This window comes from Halichoerus grypus, chromosome 4, assembly GCF_964656455.1.
Source record: "Halichoerus grypus chromosome 4, mHalGry1.hap1.1, whole genome shotgun sequence".
In the NCBI taxonomy this organism is placed as follows: Eukaryota; Metazoa; Chordata; class Mammalia; order Carnivora; family Phocidae; genus Halichoerus; species Halichoerus grypus.
This window is the reverse complement of record NC_135715.1, coordinates 186,726,972-186,746,282: the sequence shown is the minus strand read 5'-3', so window position 1 is coordinate 186,746,282 and position 19,311 is coordinate 186,726,972. Positions and strand designations below refer to the sequence as shown.

Sequence of the window (19,311 nt, the reverse complement as noted above, 5' to 3'; positions counted from 1 at the left end):
TCTATCACAATTTTCAACATTCTTCCATCTTCACTACGTTCCCAAGTACCAGTAAATCTGTTCATTTCATCCAACTCTTATTGAACATTTATGTTTTACATAATAAAAATGATCTTAGTAAACAGAATAAAGCATCACTAAATTAGTTTCTGTATGGTTCAGAGTTAACACACTGATGGAATGCAATCACTCTAAATTTTGATTCTCAGGTATTCTGGACAGAGCTCCTTACCTCCCTAAGTTCCACAATGAATGTAATGTTACATGCAGAGAAACACAGTAGCAGCTTCTATTCATATTGCAGCTTCTAGCTCAGGGTTACCGGAGTTACTTAAGGGTCTCATATATTCCCTTTGCCAGAAAAAATTGTGATAGATGGTACGAAAAAGGCAGTGTGCCTACTTAGACCTCCACTCCTCGGTTTAAAAGCATTTCAGATGACTAAGGGAAGGACCCTAAGCTCTCATAATGCCTGCAGGGTAACAATTAGGTAAAGCTACTGTTAAAGCATGGGACTGGTAACTGTCCTCTACTAAAGTTACTTCACTTCAAATTCTGTATAAAACCTGGGCTGATCAAACAAAACTTCAGAGTACCAATGAAAAAATGTGTATAGTGCTACTGATAGACTGGGTCAATGACACACTGAAATGACTTTGGGAGCCCATGGTTAAGGGCAGGGGCCAAAAAACTTTCCTCTGCAGAAAACCAGAGAGTAAATATGTAAGCTTTTTAAAGCCAGATGGATGGCCTCTGCTTTAACTACTCAACTTTGCCACTATAGTATGAAAGCAGCCAGATAATACAGAAACAAATGGGTGTGGCTATGTTCCAATAAAATTTACTCATAAAAACTTTATTTATAGTCCCACAGGCCATAGTTTGTCAATCCACGGTATAGGGCAGCAAGCTTAACGTGTACTGACTCTAGAACATCTCCAGCAGTTTTTCCTTTTGTTTAGGCTAAATTCCTAGTGTTGTCTCTTTTTCTTAAAAAGGCGGGGGGGTGGGGGGGAGACAACTTCCTTAAGTTAGCTGACAAGTTTAATGATGTTTTTACAAAGAAAGTGTGTAAATACAAAAGAGAAGCAGTTACAAATTCTAGATAAAGGCAGAGAGTTACACACAAAATGGTTTACAAAGTGAGCTATATGGATTTAAACCCACCTTATAAAGAAAGTCAGTAAGATGTGAATAAAGATTTAGCTACAAGAACGTTCATCAAAAATATTTTTATAATAATGAAAAACTGAAAACAGCCTATATATGCTACATCTAGAAGACTAAATAAATGATGGTACATCATACAATGCAACCATTTAAGATAACAGAAAACATTTATTGATAAAAAAAGATACTTTTGAAGTGCTTATTTTTTAAAAGCAGGTTACAAAGCTGAATGTACAGTATGATCCCATTTTTGTGAAAATAAATGTACATATACACAAATGAGCATACATAAAACCACCTGCAGAGATAAACTAACCTATTTACAGTGGTTATATCATGGATGATAAAATTATGGTGATTATATCTTCCTCTGGCTTACTTGTTATCTCTAATTTCTTTAAAAACATATACTAATATGGTAATAAAATTATTTTTAAAATACAAACTAAGAACTAAAACAGGTACAGCATTACTTAGGTCAACATTTTCAAAATAAATTCTCAAAGTAGAGAAGCTGCATCAGTTCTTAGAACTTCAAGTAGTGATTTCTCCTCAGTCTCCAAATGCTAGCTATAAGGGCCAAGAAAATTTAGGAATTACATATAAAAAGAAATGCATAAAATAAGTTAATAAGTGTCTTCAAACAGAGAGTTACTACAGAAGTCTGCATCATTTTTCACCTAAACAATCAGGAATGTTTAAGACACCTATCTACTTTATATACTGCCTCTGGAAGAGAATAGAAAAAGCAACTATTCATGCCACTGACGAGAGGATCTTCAATCACCAACATTGGGGGGAAAAGAAGAAGAGGGGGGAAAAGTCACACTACAATGTGATGGATCTCAAAATTCCATGAGAATTCCATATTCAGGGTCCAAACACATCTGTAAGAGACTCAAAGGTCAATTAATTGTTATTATGGCAAATGCTATCCCAATCTTAGATGAGCTACAGTTAATAGCCAGTATAATTCTGGACCACCTGCCTAGCCCATCAATAAAATAAAATTCAAATAATAATTCAGTAAGAACTATGTTTTCAAGTAAGTCTATGAATAGCACTCACAAAACAGCATTGTAGCAGAAAACATACACAGATAAAAATGTTACAATTATATGTAAAATTTTATATGCACCTAGACAAGGGCTAAAATGAAAAAGCAAGTAATCTGCTAGGGTGGTGGGACTGCAGGGAGTCAATTATCATTACATAACCATTATCAGTGCAAAACCAGACCAAGAAAATTCCATTATCATTACAAAGCCAGACCAAGAAAGTTTTTTTAAATACAGAATGCAGTCATTAACCAAACAGTAATTTATTCCTAGATAAGCTACACTGATTTCAACTAGGCACAAAAATCAAAGTCTCAAAAACATGTACATTTATAAACCACCCAACATCTGTACAAATACCTTACTACTATACTAGTAGTATATCCAATATCAAATAGGATGAGATTTTGAAAACTCACCATTCAGGCCCAAAGTTCAGTGTCTGCGTTTCCGCTGCCATTATTTTCCGTATTTTTACAATAGATTTTTATATGTGGAGAAACCTGTTAATGAGAAAAATATCTCCATACAGTTAATGAAGAGTAAATGCAGAATTCCAGCCCAGAAAGTCTATCTAGGGTGTTTTACTTATTCCCTGGTTCCATTTAACCAAAGCCAACAGAATGAGATTTTTTAATCCCTGTTTGTAACAGGATAGCAGGCAAAGTAATTCATAAACCACCTTACATTTCAAGTCACCATCTTCTTAAGTTTATCTGGGGAAAGTAGGCATGGTATAAGATGAAGCCAATGAGATAGGTAGGAGCAGACCATGCAGGGCACCAGGGACCAAATTAAGGACCTTCTTCATTAGCCACTGAGCAAAAGGGAGTGAATGAAGGGTAACAGATTTACATTTTAATATATATTACTTCCGTGCTCTCCCATCACCATGAGGTATATTAAAGATTCTTAAAATAAGCATCCCCCCTTCCTATCTCACAGCTTCCGCTACAACTCTCCCCACTTTCTGCTTAGCATTTTATACACTAGTGATCCTTTAAAAAAATTATCTTGAACTATCAAGTTAAAATAATTCACTAATAAATTTCATGAGTGACCTTTCAAAAACCATTTTAAAATATCAGAGCTTAAAGTGAAGTCAGACAAGAAAAGACAAATACTGTAGGATATTACTTACATATTGAATCTAAAAAAAAAAACCAAACTCAGAGAAACACAGAGTGGTGGCCACCAGGGGCTGGGAGGTGGGAAAAGTAGGGAGGTATGTGGTCAAAGGGTACAAAGTTCCACTTCTGGGGATCTAATGTACAGCAAGATGATTACAGCTAATAATACCATATTATATACTTGAAAGTTCGTAAGAGATTAGATCTTAAATGTTCTCACCACAAAAAAGAAATAGTAAGTATGTGATGGAATGAGGTGTTAGCTTTATGCTATGGTGGTAATCATTTTGGAATATATAAATGTATCAAATCAATACACTACACGCTTTAAACTTATACAATGCTATATGTCAACTATATCTCAATAAAGCTGGGGAAAAAAGAGTATCACCGCTTAAAAATGGAAAATACTATAAATACTATAAATATACTGTAAATATCTCCAAGATAAATTCACATCACCCTTTTATTTCAAATATGTTTAGAAGATCTAAAAATAATTGACTAGAAAAAAATGCCTCGCGGCATCTGGCTGGCTCAGTCAGTAGAGCATTCAACTCTTGATCTCGGGGTTGTGGGTTCAAGCCCCACATTGGGTGTAGAGATTGCTTAAAAATATTAACTAGAAACTGGTCAAAAATGCAGAAAAGGCAAAGTAAAAGTATGTTAACATCCATAATCAGCTATTAATTTATCTGCCTTCTGGGAAAAAAAGAAAAGGGGGGAAAGCTTAGCAGGTGGGGAAAAATACAAAATAAAAGTAACTAAAAAATAATTTATCCGCCCTCCTTCTGGAAGGTATTTCTAGCCCTAGTTCAACCTGAGGGCTCCAGGGAGACACCCATATTCTCTAACTTAACTCTGATTTCCTGCTACCTGGCCCCGCAAGCTTGCACACCAGACTCAAGCTGAGATCACTTAGTGCCCTCCCTACCTCTTAAGCAACTGGTAATTCAAAAAAGAACACGTAAAATACATGGTTTTCCACATTCTAACCTCTCTGAAATTGGAATACATCTTAATTAGTGTCCTGTTACCACTGCTCTCACCCAAAGGAAGCTGTGCCACAGCTGTCACTGTCTGCCATGGTAAACTTGGTCATAGCTCTTTACTATCATCCTTTCAACTGTATTGTTGCTAGTACCCAATTTTAAACCGTTGCTTAAAATGTCTCTCAAAAGATTATAAAATGATTCTAAATTGAAACGAAATGTAGTATATAATAGAAAAGAAAGCAAATACAGCAATGGGAAATTAGTGAAGTAACTTTTTGTCATCAGAGAAATGATTATAAGTGCCTTACAGAACCTGAGGAAAAGAACCAAAAAAACCACATGTAGATGAAGCTTTGCTACTGAGACTAGACAATGCACAACCCACATGTGGCCACATGCACCAGCGCCAAAGTATTTAAAGGGGAAAAATTAAACAACTTAGACTTAAGAACTTCAGAAGCACCAAATCACTGAATTTTAAACTGATGAGAAAACAATGGAGCAGTCCCCTAAGAAACATTTCATTATTAATACCCTTAATAACCTGACACTACATTGGTGGGGAGAGGAGAGGAAGGAAACTTCCATAATCCTAAATTTTTCATTATTTAGAAGAATCAGACATAATACGTAGAAATTTGAGGAATACCTTAACCAATTTATTTCACTTCTATTCTCTCTAACATATACAGAAAATATATACCATATAATAAAAATGTATTAGACTTTTTTTGCTAAATAAGTTTAAAAGAACTTTTTTAAAAATGTAAAATAGGGGCTCTTGGATGGCTCAGTCGTTAAGCGTCTGCCTTCGGCTCAGGTCATGATCCCAGGGTCCTGGGATAGAGCCCTGCATCAGGCTCCCTGCTCAGCGGGAAGGCTGCTTCTCCTTCTCCCACTCCCCCTCTGCTTGTGTTCCCTCTCTCACTGTCTCTCTCTCTCTAGCAAAAAAAAAAAAAAAAAAAAAGTAAAATAATGGGCACCAGGCTGGCTCAGTTAGAAGAGCATGCAACTCTTGGAGCACCTGGGTGGTTCACTCCCTGAAGCGTCGGACTTCAGTTCCGGTCATGATCTCAGGGTCCTGGGATCAGCCCTGAGTCGGGCTCCCTGCTCAGTGGGAAGTCTGCTTCTCCTTCTCCCTCTGCCCCTTACCCAGCTCGTGCTTGTTCACTCGTGTGCACCCACGTGCATGTGTGCGTGTGTGTGTGTGCGCACGCACGCAAACTCTCTCTCATATATAAAATCTTTAAAAAAAAAAAGCATGCAACTCTTGATCTTGGTCATGACTTTGAGCCCCATGTTGGGTGTAGAGAGTACTTAAAAAATAATGTCAAAAATTATTAAAAAAATGTCTTTTGAACCTAAAAATGTAAAATAAGAGAGCCATTGCAGACGACTGAACTGAAAAAAATGTAAAATAAAAATTTTAAGCAATTAAATAACTCTGTGGCAGAGCTTACTTCACAGTATGATTTCTTCTTTAGTAATACATAAAGAATCACATAACTGATGCATGTTAGATTCAATTAAATTATGGTACATTCCAACTGAAATAACTTGCCAAGGTAGTGATGATCAGAGCCCAAGAAGGTGCCCACTGTAAATCAATACAGGTATTCTGCTTATAAATCATCCCTGTGACCACATTTGGCATAAATTAATTCAGTGTGCTTTTAAAAGTATGTGGACCTACTTGGCTAACAAAGACCTGCAGAGACTACATCAACTATAAGACTTTATTGTAATATAAAACATCTTGAAGGAGTGTTTTTACTACCATTTTAAACCCCACCCAGCCAAATGTTTTATATTCAAACCCCTGTGGGACCTTGACCATTGGAAAACAGCTCTGAATTTATAAAGCAAGTCAAGATTTGAACCAGATTGAATTTACAAGGCAAATAACTCTCCATTAAAAACTGAATTATTTGGGGGCGCCTGGGTGGCTCAGTTGGTTAAGCATCTGCTTTCAAGGGTCTGCGTTCAGCTCAGGTCATGATCCCGGGGTCCTGGGATGGAGCCCCGCATCAGGCTCCCTACTCAGAGGGGAGCCTGCTTCTCCCTCTCCCTCTGCAGCTCCCCCTCTCTCTCACACTTGTGCTCTCTCTCTCACACACACTCTCATGCTAGTAAATAAAATCTTTTTAAAAAAATAAAAAATAAAAACTGAATTATTTGATAGTTGTGAAAATATTAAAATCGCTTACGAGATTAAAAAAATTTCCCCCTTTAAATTATTAAGGTTACACAGGTCTTGGAAGCACAAAACTCCATGGGCACTATTACCACAAAGGATGCAAATGGAGTCCCTAGAGTTGTGTAATGCCTAACCTTCCCAACTGCAGGGAGCAGTCTTGAATTACAGGAGAAGCCTTAGGCAGTATCTAAGGAACAAGCAAGGAAATCCTGTTCCTGTCCTGTTTACCATTCCACCTATAAACCTTTCAGGTAGTACCAAACTACCTACCATACTACACAAACATTAAAAGCTATCTTTTGAATGCCCTGAGCTGGAAACCTAACTACCATTTATAACATAGTTTCCATAAGAAGATTACTTCCTAATATAAAAATTTCTGAAGAACTCTTAAGAACCTGTAAGAATAATAATCTGTGATTTAATTATCCACTAAAGAAACCTGTATTACACAGAATGGTGTTCTACTTGTTCTCTTTTATGAATTAAAACAGGAAATCTAAGAGTCATGACTGTTGAAGAAATCTCATATAAATGCTTACAGTACTGTAATCTCTAATTCTGAATTCCCCACCTAAGACTGCTCCTTCCACATCCATTTAAATGACCCCAGTTGGAGTGCGTGGGTGGCTCAGTTGTTCAGTGTTAAGCGTCTGCCTTCGGCTCAGGTCATGATCCCAGGGTCCTGGGATCAAGCCTTGTGTGCAGCTCCCTGCTCAGCGGGAAGCCTGCTTCTCCCTCTCCCACTCCCCCTGCTTGTGTTCCCTCTCTCACTGTGTCTCTCTCTGTCAAATAAATAAATAATATCTTTTAAAAATAAATAAATAACCCCAGTTCTAATGTGTTTATATATGTACTAGAGAGACTGCCTTACCCAATGCCTCTGGATTATAAATTATTCAGAATGGAACCAGGGCCTATTTCTCAGTTGTCCTTTCTAAGGATGCAAGGGGGTCCTGAAATGCACAGGTTCCGCCTTGAGCTAAATGTTGTCAACCCAAAGCCCCAGGAGACTTGTGACCATCAGAAAACAGCCCTGAATTGTTACAGCAAGTCAGGATTTGAACCAGACTCTGGATGCTGTGCTCTTCTGCCTTTCTACATTGCCTTTTCTTGAAACTCTCCTCCTTTTCCCTCCATGACCAACATTGTACTGCTATTGTTTTCCTATCTTCATTTCCTTCCTATTTAGTTGCCATTCCCCAAAAGTTTCTCTTTTCTGACTTCCCTCAGCATACCCGTGGTTTATTTAACTATAAACTGTTTAGATATTGTCTTGAACCTTTTTTAATCTACGATGGTATTCTCTACCAGTACTTAGGGTAGAACTCTGCCTACTAAATCACAGGGTAACGAGGAACACATGGGGATTGGAGTGTCATTATAACAAGAGCAATGAAAAATTCTCCTACAAATTTCCAGACCCTGGAAAGGGCCTCCCGCCCCACCCTGCTGTGAATTAGATTTGATTTTTTCTCCCATGACCCAGATGGCATTTCCAGCTGCCTGATCCTCCTAGGTATCTACCTCATCAACAACTGATCAAGGTACCATTGTTCTCACAGTTCAGTAGTCAGCCAGACTCAACCAGATTGAATTTACAAGGCAAATAATTCTCCATTATTTGGAGCAGCACAGCACAGAATCATCTGCAACTCCTTCCTCCCTGCTTTCTTATATCCTGTCATTTTGTCTCAAATTTGGTCAGTTCCTCCTTCAAGAGTCCTCTTGCACTCTTTGTTAACTCATGTTTGGATTATTACAATAAAATTTCTAATTTGCTTCCTGAATCACCCTCTTGAACTACTCACAACCAACAAGATCATCTTCCTAAAGCACCACTTTGGTCATGCCTACCCCTCTGTAAAACAGTCAATTAAACCTACCATGTATGAGGCGCCTGGGTGGCTCAGTCAGTTAAGCGTCTGCCTTCAGCTCAGGTCATGATCCCAAGATCCTGGGATCAAGCCCTGCATTGGGCTCCCTGCTCAGTGGGGAGCCTGCTTCTCCCTCTCCCACCCTGCTCGTGTTCTCTTTCTTGCTCTCTCTCCCTCTCAATGAATAAAATCTTTTTTAAAAAAAATAAATAAATAAACCTACCATGTATAGCAAAACTCCTGGTATTTCAGGTCCCCACCAATCTGATAAACCATACCTCCTCAATTCAATCTCCTACTGTTTCACCTCCAAACTCAAGGCCAAATGAGAACTTTCTACTCTCCACTGCATTCTCCTTCTTCTGTGCTTCTGTTCATGCCATTCCTTTGCCCCGGAAGGACTGCCTTGCCCTCCCTCCCTTATATTGGCATGCATAAAACCAAGGTCCATTCAAGTATCTACTCCATTTCCTCAGTAGAAGCAGCACTGGTCCCTCTGGAAAGGAAAATCTAAACAGAGAATGCAGAAATGGAATGGAACCTACAGGATTCAATACTGAGGTGGAGTGCTTTTTCAATCTGTATATAAAGCTTGGAAGTAAAGAGAAAATAGAAAAATAAAATTTGGGAGGAAAGATACTCATAGTTTTGGTCAAAATGAATGCACACCTGAGGAAATACCCCAAAAGACCATTAATATAGACTTTGAATTCCACGACAGAGTCAGGATGGGGATGAGAAAACAGATTTGGAAATAAATTTACATAACTATAACCAAAAATTGAATGAAACTACCCCATAGCAGAAGTCAAGCAGGGACAAGCTCAAGGGACAAGAACAAAGCCCAGCAATCACAATGCAGGAGTATACTGGGCAAGAAGACAAAAGATCACACAATGAAAGATCTTTAGCACTAACCTTTCACCCTATCATGGACTCTCACTTTCTCCACATTCACTGAATCTATAACAGATAGAAGAAAGAACCAGGATCCTTGGGGGAGATTATCCATTTGTTCAATAAAGCTAAAAACTAAAGTGAAGATTGGTAAATTAGTGGCCATATCATAGAAGACTTTGTATTTTATATCCCAAGGGCAATGAAAGGCTATAAAAAGATTAGGGGAAGAAAATGTCTAGGACGAAATTGGTACTTTAGGAAGATCATTCAAGATGCCAGGAGGAGAATGAATTAGCAAGATCTAAAAGGAAAGGAGGGGTGTTAGAAATTCAGCAGATATTGTGGAAGCCAGACCTACATGCCTATATAGAGAGAGATAATAATAACAAATAATAACTACATTCACTGACATAAAAAGATGTCAACAACATACTAAGTGTTCAAGGCAGGTTACAGAGTACAGAGAATACGGTAACATTCAACACATTCTAAAATACATTCTTGGTATATAGAAGTATGTCCCAAGATGTTAATATTTACTTCTGAATGGTAGAATTATGGATAATTCTTTTCCTAATAAGTTTCTAATTTGTGTACACAACAACGATAGTACTGCCACAATTTTTTTTCTATAGAAGAGTTCAAAAGTTTCAAACACTGAAATCAAAAAAGACAAAGACTGAAAAGTCTTCATTGGCTTCCACAATGAAGTCATTGGTGACTTGAAGAGTAATTATAGAAATGTGGTAAGGGGAGGCGCCTGGGTGGCTCAGTTGGTTAAACGTGGGACTCTTAATGTCAGGATTGTGAGTTCAAGTGCCACATTAGGGGTACAGTTTATGTACATATATACACCAGAAAATGTGTGTGCAAGCAGGGTATTAATAATTACACAGAGACAACAGGTGTAAACCAGGCTGAATGGTCACCCTAGGAAAGGAAAAGAACAGGCCATGAATGCAAGAGAATTCTAGGGGCGCCTGGGTGGCTCAGTTGGTTAAGCGACTGCCTTCGGCTCAGGTCATGATCTCAGGGTCCTGGGATCGAGCCCCACATCGGGCTCCCTGCTCGGTGGGAAGCCTGCTTCTCCCTCTCCCACTCCCCCTGCTTGTGTTCCCTCTCTCACTGTCTCTCTCTCTCTGTCAAATAAATAAATAAAATCTTAAAAAAAAAAAAAGTTCCTGATTCTGCCTACTGACACAGCTACCACTATGCAGGGAAATGTACTGGTAACCTCAGAGCGCTAAAGAGAAGGCAAAATTATCACGGCAGGATGGACTTCAGTTACCTTAATAATGCTGAAAAACAACCTATGAACAGCTTAACATATGAAAAGGTTTAACACACAAAAATAACACTTCAGAAACCTCAATAAAAATTCTTGGAAAGGAATGAAACCGTGAGACTGGGTCAATGGGAGAAAAAAACTCAGTGGTTATGGAGATGAGACAACAAAAAGGATGAATAACCGGATGGACTTTCATTCATCTCATGACCTCACACATGACATAGTGGAGTTAGCAGGTCTCAAGAATTCTGAGAACAAGTCCTGGTCCTAGCATCTTTGAAATATAGAAGCACCCAAACCTTTGAGGAAGGAGTCGGAAAAGGACATAAAGTGGACATAATGGCATAAAGTGCTTCTGATAGAACGCGTGCAAAATATTCTTTAGTTCAGAGACCACCCTATTAGCGTATCTTTCTCATGCCAAAACCAACTATGACAGAACAGAAGGTAAGGTTCTCACCTCCCTCCTCTGACCTTTTCTCTCCTTTGGCTACTCCAATTCTGGGATAAGGACCTCAGACACAGGTCTACCCTCAAATTTCTGAGAGTTGTCTTAAAAATAGCTGACAAAATATTCCTAAATAACCACTCTTTCACACCTGTCCATTACTCAAAATTCTTTATAAGAGAATTCAACTAATATATTCCCTCTGTGATTAACATCAGGAAATTGGTCTTCTTTGATAAACTGCATCCTGTACTTAACCATGAATGTGATATAACCTGGCCTTTTTGTCAACATCTTAACAATTCTGTGCTACATTAGCCCCTACTAGCAATTATTTTATCTCTAATTACTAGTATAATTATTTTCCTTTTTCTCTGTGTATTTTTCTAGTTTTCCTGGGTTCCTCAGCTCCTCTTTGGGACCTCATCTATCACTGTGTGCATGTGAGTGCATGTTTGAGAGAGGAGAGAGAATAAATCAACCCAGCTCTTTCTTTCTTTTTTTTTTTTTTAAAGATTTTATTTATTTATTTGACAGAGAGAGAGATAGCGAGAGCAGGAACACAAGCAGGGGGAGTGGGAGAGGGAGAAGCAGGCTTCCTGCCGAGCAGGGAGCCCGATGTGGGACTCGATCCCAGGACCCTGGGATCATGACCTGAGCCGAAGGCAGACGCTTAACGACTGAGCCACCCAGGCGCCCAACCCAGTTCTTTCTTATTGTTGGGTTTGCAACAAAGAAAAGGGAGACCTTGGCCTCTCAGCTCTTAAGTCTACCATTTTCTCACAACCTGGCACAGCGTCAAGAAGCCAGACAACTTCTGGGCACACACAATCACTATTAACATGAAGGAGCTGCAGATATATGTAGTTTAAGTCCTAACTGGAGAAACACAGCAAGGAGAAGCCAAAGCGGAATCAGAATCCAGCACAGCAGCTAACAGTTCGACCCTGAAAGTGTTCCCTGATACTGCTTCTAGAATTCATGACAACCTGATTAGCTACCACTACTACTAATTCAAAACATGTACTCCTTTAAAACCTCCTGAATCTTTCTTATAAAAATTGTCCACTCCTGCAAATCTCCATCTCCTGGATATGTAAAACTTAGCCCCCAAAAATCTATGGCAAATCTGGGATGAAGTCCAGGCAGTACTATGCATAGTCTGACAAAGACTACCAGAATGAACACCTAGGAACGTAAATCTGCCCCCACACTTCCTTACCTCCATTTTCCCAAGGACAGAAAAAAGAGCTACCCTTCTAGCACTCCTCACATACAGTCCCAAATAAATGAAGAGTTCTATCCGCATTCCAGCAGCAAACTATTTTTACCTTAGCCAAATCTGGATTAAGATAACACAAAATTAATAACTCCATTAGTGCAAATTAGTTCAACCACTTCAGAAAATAGTTTGGCAATATCTATCAAATCTAAATATATATCTACCCCATGATCCCATAATCCACTGCTAGATAAATATTCAAGGGAAATTTTTACCAAAAGACAAAGATACGATATTCATAGTAGCTTTATTCATAATTACCAAAAACTGACATTTGGCTACTATGTTCATCACTGCAAATGATCATCAACAGAAGAATGAATAAACAAACTGTAGTGGAGCTTCAAGGAGAAGGTGGTATGCCAGAGAGAGCACTGAAGCTCTGTACCCATTCCCACATGCATCGCTTCCATCTGGCTGTTACTAAGGTGGTATGCCAGAGAGAGCACTGAAGCTCTGTACCCATTCCCTATGCATCGCTTCCATCTGGCTGTTACTAAGTTAGGTAACATTATTAATACTGAGACAAATGGACACCACATGCCTCCTGATGTGATGCATTGAGAAGAATACAGCAGTATTTGTTACATTCCTGACAATAATGCAGAAACTGAAGATCATCTTGAAAAAACATCAGATATACCCGAACTGATAGACACAAAATCAATCAACCATACTCTCTAAAAATATCAGTTATAAGAGTCAAAAAAACAAAAACAAACAAAAAAAAAAATCCCAGATTAAGGGAGACTTAGAGATATAAAGACCAGGTGCCTGTACAATTCTTAATTTCATCTTGAACCAACAAAAATTACGCTGTAAGAAACATTAAAGAGACAACTGTAATAATTTGAATAGGAGTTATGGGTTAGGTAATAGTATTGTATCAATGTTAATTATGACTGAAATTTTTACTGTGATTACGTAGGAAAATGTTCTTATTCCTAGAAAATAACATTGAAGGGGCACCTGGGTGGCTCAGTTGGTTAAGCGTCTACCTTCGGCTCAGGTGGCAATCGCAGGGTCCTGGGATCGAGCACCATGTCAGGCTCCCTGCTAAGTGGGGAATCCGCTTCTCTCACTCCCTCTACCCCTCCCCGCCACTTGGGTGTGCGCCTGCACACGGGCGCTCTCTCTCTCTCAAATAAATAAATAAAATCTTAAAAGGAAAAACAGAAAATAACCTTGAAGGGGTGCCTGGCTGGCTCAGTTGGTAGAGCACGGAACTCCTGATGTCAGGGTCATGAATTCAAGCTCAACACTGGGCAGAGAGCTTACTTAAAAAATTATAATAGGGGTGCCTGGGTGGCTCAGTCAGTTAAGCGTCTGACTCTTGATTTCAGCTCAGGTCACGATCTCAAGGTCGTGGAATCAAGTACATCAGGCTCCCTCTCTCTCCCTCTCTCCGACCCTCCCCCCCAAAAAAATAATTAAAAAAAAAAAAAAACCCAACACCACTGAAATGTTTTAAGGGAAAAGAAGCATGAGGTCTACATCATACTCTCAAATGAAATAGAAAAAACTTATATAAAATGTTATATATTATAAATTATGTTAAGAATTACATACATATATGCACATACAGAGAAAGAAATAAATGATAAAGTAAATATAGAAAATGGTAAAAACCATTGAACTACATGAAGAGCACACAAAAAATCTTAGTAATTTTTGGCAACTTTTCTGTAAACTTCAAATTATTTCAAAATAAAAAGTTAAATTGTTCATAAAACAAAAACTCAGCAATAAAAAAAAAAGAACTACTGATAACAATATTGCATGGATCTCCGCAGACATCACGTTCAGCAAAAGCCAGCCACCAAAGAACATAGATCGTGTGATTCCTTTGATGTTCAATAGATAAAGTAATCAAAAAGTGACACATGTCAAAAATATGCTCATCAGGGAAGTAGAACTAGTGACTAAGAAGAAGAAGGAACCTTCTGGAGTGCCGGAGATGTTCACTAATCTTGATCTAATTGGTGATTACAGAAGTATATACATATGTAAAACTTTTCCAAGTACATACTTCAGATCTGTGCACCTATTTACTATATTTTATACCTCAATTTAAAAAAGGTTAAAATAGGGGGCACCTGGCTGGCTCACTCAGTAGAGCATGCAACTCTTTTTTTTTTTTTTTAAGTAGGCTCCACACCCACCATGGAACCCAACATGGGGCTTGAACTCACAACCCTGAGATTAAACCCAAGGCGAAATCAAGAGTCGACCGCCCAACCAACTGATCCACCCAGGTGCCCCCCCCCTTTTTTTTTTAAAGTAGGCTCCATGCCCAGCACAGAGCCCGACACAGGGCCCGAATTGACAGCCCTGCGATCAAGATCTGAGCCAATATCAGGAGTCAGACACAACCAACTCTGCTACCAAGGTGCCTGGAGCATGCAACTGTTGATCTCGGGGTCATAAATTCGAGTCCCATAATGGGGGTAGAGATTACTTTTAAAAATTAATAAATAAAATAAAATAAAATGAAGCAATATTCAGTCACTAGGCTAAAATACGTAGGTCTCAAAATGCATTTTTTTCAAACTTCAAAAAAAGCTAAGTAAAACAATGAAAAGGAACCATGAAGGAGAACCACATATACCACATCACTCGTCTTTATAAAGACAGGAAGCAATCCTATAAAAGCAGCACATTCACTCAACAGAATACAAGTACAATGAGGTTTGCACACAAGAGTCTAATTCTGCATATGTCATTAAAACACAAAGAGAAGACAGAAATGAAGAAATATTAGTGAGGTGAGATTAATGATTTTATCCCTATTTTCATAATTTGCAACAATATTCTTCAATTACTTTTATGACAAAGCAGATCTTAATTCTCACAAAAAGTATCTGCCTGGTTTGTATGAAATATTTTTACAACACCAACATAAATGTCATAGAAGTTAATACCGGGGCACCTGGGTGGCTCAGTTGTTAACCGTCTGCCTTCGGCTCAGGTCATGCATGATCCCAGGGCCCTCGGATGGAGCCCTCCTCTCTCCCTCTCCCTCTGTGTCCTCCCCGCTGTTCGTGCTCATGCATGCACGCTCTATCAAATAAATAAAATCTTAAAAAAAAAAACTTTACAAAAAGTTTTTTAAGATTTTATTTATTTATTTGGGGGGGAAGAGAGAGGGAGAAGCAGGCTCCCCGCTGAGCAGAAAGCCCAACAAGGGGCTCAACCCCAGGACCCTGGGATCATGACCTGAGCCGAGGGCAGACGCTTAACCGACTGAGCCATCTAGGCACCCCAAAAGTTACATGTTTTTGAACATTAACTCAGTTTAAAAAACTATTTTAAGGGGGTGCCTGACTAGCTCAGTCAGTGAAGTATGCAACTCTTGATCTCAGGGCTGTGAATTCAAGCCTCACATTGGGTGTAGAGATTACTAAAAAAAAAAAACTTTAAAAATTTTAAGGTACAAAAATAAAAGGAAACTCTTCTCCCAACTATTATAGCAGAAAACACTCCTTCCTTTTGCACCCATCTGATCTTCATTTTTAAACATGCAAACTTTTTTTCTTTTAAGGTGGGCTCCATGCCCAATATGGGTTTGAACTCATAACCCTGAGATCAAAAGTCAAATGCTCTACTGACTGAGCCAGCCAGGTGCCCTAACATGTAAACTTTTTTTTTTTTAAGATTTTATTTATTTATTTGAGAAGGAGCAAGAGAGCACAAGCAGGGGGAGAGGGAAAGGGACAAGCAGACTCCCAACTGAGCCCAGACCCAACACCCGGCCTGATGCCAGGCCCCCAAGATCATGACCTGAGCTGAAGTCAAATGCTTAACTAACTGAGCCACCCAGGTGCCCCAACATGCAAATATTTTTGAATAATTTTGAAAATATGATCTGTTAAACATTTACTGATGGCAAAACTTCATGAAGCAAAACTAGACTTCAATTATTCATTTTATTACTATACAGTTAACCCTAGGAAAGGAACAAAGAACTTTTTTCCCAGAAAAATCATCAAAACTCAAAATAATTATCTACATCTATCTGGACCATACATTATATATGAAACCTTGCAAAATACTATTTATTTCTCTTAATTACCCTTTTTATGGCACATCTTCAAAAAAATTATAGATGCTCTGCTGGCTTTTCTCCTCACCATAAAAGAAATTTAAATTCCTAATTTACAGTGTTCTGATAAGCACTGTAATCCAGCACAATTTGAATCACTACCCATGCCATGAAACTAAGGTCAGCTTTATTCCTAACAGCCCCAAAGCAAAAACAACCCAAATGTTTATCCACAGATGAATGGATAAATAAATACTGTAATAGTCATACCCAATATTCTCAGCCAATAAAAAACTAATTACTGATACATGCAGCAACATGAATGAATCAGACATTATGCTGAGCAAAAGAAGCCAGATCCAAAAAGAATACATTCTGAATAATTCCATTTATGTAAAATCCTAGAAGAAGCAAAATTAATCTAGTCACAGAAAATAGATTCAGTAGTGAGGAAGGGAAAATGACTGCAAAAAGTAGAAGGAAACTTCTACAGGTGATGAAAATGTTACATATCTTAATTGTGGTGACGGTTATACAGGTATATACATTTATCAAAACTCATCAAAATGTACATTTAATATGAGTGCACTTAAAATGAAGGCATTTTATTCTATGTAAATTATACTTCAAAAAAAGGTGAGTTTAAAAGGACTAAGCTTACTAAAAATAGACTGCCTCCCTCAAAGAGTAATGCATTCCAAGATTAACATTTTATATTTCTTTTATGTTAAATCATCTTTCTTTAAATTGATTAAAATAGGGGCGCCTGGGTGGCTTAGTCGTTAAGCGTCTGCCTTCGGCTCAGGTCATGATCCTAGGGTCCTGGGATCAAGCCCCGTGTCGGGCTCCCTCCTCAGCGGGAATCCTGCTTCTCCCTCTCCCACTCCTCCTGCTTGTGTTCCCTCTCTCACTGTGTCTTTCTCTGTCAAATAAATAAATAAAATCTTTAAAAAAATAATAAAATAAAAAACAAAAACAAAACACTTATGTATCATATGTAAATAGAACACTGAAAACTGTTCCACTCCCCAGAAAAGCAATTCAAAGTAATGTCTTCTGAAACTCTTTCAAGGTACTCATGATGTCAAAATTACTATTATAACAATACTAAGATATTATTTGCACTTTTCAGTGTTGGCAATGCATTGATCATGCAAAGCAGTGAAAGAGTAAGTGACAAAAAGACCTGGGTATTTAGCAGACATTTTTTCAAAAATGAATGAACTGACACGGTCACTTGTTCAAAAACAAAACAAAAACAATTGTCAGTACTTGCTTCCAATAATAAAATTTGAGCTTTCAAGCAAAATTAGAATTTTGGAAAACTATGGGGCGCCTGGGTGGCTCAGTCGTTAAGTGTCTGCCTTCAGCTCAGGTCATGATCCCAAGGTCCTGGGATGGAGCCCAGCATCGGGCTCCCTGCTCAGCGGGAAGCCTGCTTCTCCCTCTCCCACTCCCCCTGCTTGGGTTCCTGCTCTCGCTGTGTCTCTCTCTGTCAAATAAATAAAATCTTTAAAAAAAAAAAAAAAGAATTTTGGAAAACTATTCACCATCATGGGTTTGATCGGTTTTCCAGTACTTAAGACCTTCCCAATAATTGGGGCGCCTGGGTGGCTCAGTCGTTAAGCGTCTGCCTTCGGCTCAGGTCATGATCCCAGGGTCCTGGGATCGAGCCCCACATCAGGCTCCCTGCTCCGCGGGAAGCCTGCTTCTCCCTCTCCCACTCCCCCTGCTTGTGTTCCCTCTCTCGCTGTCTCTCTCTGTCAAATAAATAAATAAAATCTTTAAAAAAAAAAAAAAAGACCTTCCCAATAATTAAAGGGTTTCCTGATGGGTAATGATTTATATGAATGCAATTTTTTGATACTGTGTTATATAAAATATTCATTTAAGGTGGGAGATAGACCAATGGATTTTAATGTAACAAAATATAAAAGGTGCATTGATATAATTCAAATTTCACATTACAACTAAACTTTAAAAACTATTTGTCAAATTTTGGTGTACAAAGAATAACTGCAATTATTTGGAAACGCTCTTAAAATATTCCTCCCTTTTCCAACTACATACATATCTCTGTGAGGATGAATGTCCTTCCCATACTTAACCAAAGTAATAAACAGCAACTGATTGAATGCAGAAGCAGATATGAGAATTCAGCTGCCTTCCAAAAAGTAAGACATAAAAGCAATTTGCGAAACGGTAAAACGATGCCATTCTTTTCACCAAATATAAAAATATTTTAGAAAATTGGGAAGCCTGGGTGGCTCAGTCGGTTAAGCATCTGCCTTTGGCTCGGGTCGTGATCCCGGGGTCCTGGGATCGAGTCCCGCATCGGGCTCCCTGCTCCGCGGGGAACCTGCTTCTCCCTCTGCCTCTGTCTCTCTCTCTCTGTCTCTCATGAATAAATAAATAAAATCTTAGGAAAAAATAAAAAATAAAAAAATAAAAAAATTTTAGAAAATGGGTGTTTTTCATTAAAAATATATTTATGTTAACATGTAATGAGATTATCGTTATTTTTAAATGAAGAAATCGTTTTAAATTTTTCAATATAATACAAACACGCGGAACTAAAATCAAAAGCTCTTTGGGGGTCCTCTTAACTTTTTTTTTTAAATTTTTTATTGTTATGTTAATCCCCATACATTACATCATTAGTTTTAGATTGGGGTCCTCTTAACTTTTAAAAGGAGAAAGGAGTCCTAAGATCAAAAAGTTGAGAATGTCTATCTCAGAGAAAAAGAAAAAAATGACAAACAAAAGAAATACATAAATTAACTTAGAACAAACATACATACCCTGAAAAGCATTATCAAGAGGCATAAAATATCACTGACAACAAGAACACCAAGATCCAAAATGCAACACTTAACTTAAAAAGTATCTAGGTCTTAAAAATGTATCTTTTCCAAGGACAGAGA

At 38.2% G+C, this 19,311-nt stretch overlaps 1 protein-coding gene across 9 annotated transcripts in view; it reads right to left on the bottom strand.

Annotated features, from left to right (window-relative positions):
• The window catches only part of GIGYF2 (GRB10 interacting GYF protein 2), a 146,869-nt gene that overhangs the window by 118,335 nt on the left and 9,223 nt on the right, over nucleotides 1-19,311 (bottom strand). For all 9 annotated transcript variants that reach the window (XR_013447430.1, XR_013447431.1, XM_078071460.1 and 6 more), the window contains one exon: nucleotides 2,648-2,731. Coding sequence is in view for 7 of the 9 variants with exons in the window: in XM_078071460.1 (XP_077927586.1) it covers nucleotides 2,648-2,688 (41 nt within the window). In the remaining 2 variants the exon portion in view is untranslated. The remainder of the gene's footprint in view (nucleotides 1-2,647; nucleotides 2,732-19,311) is intronic.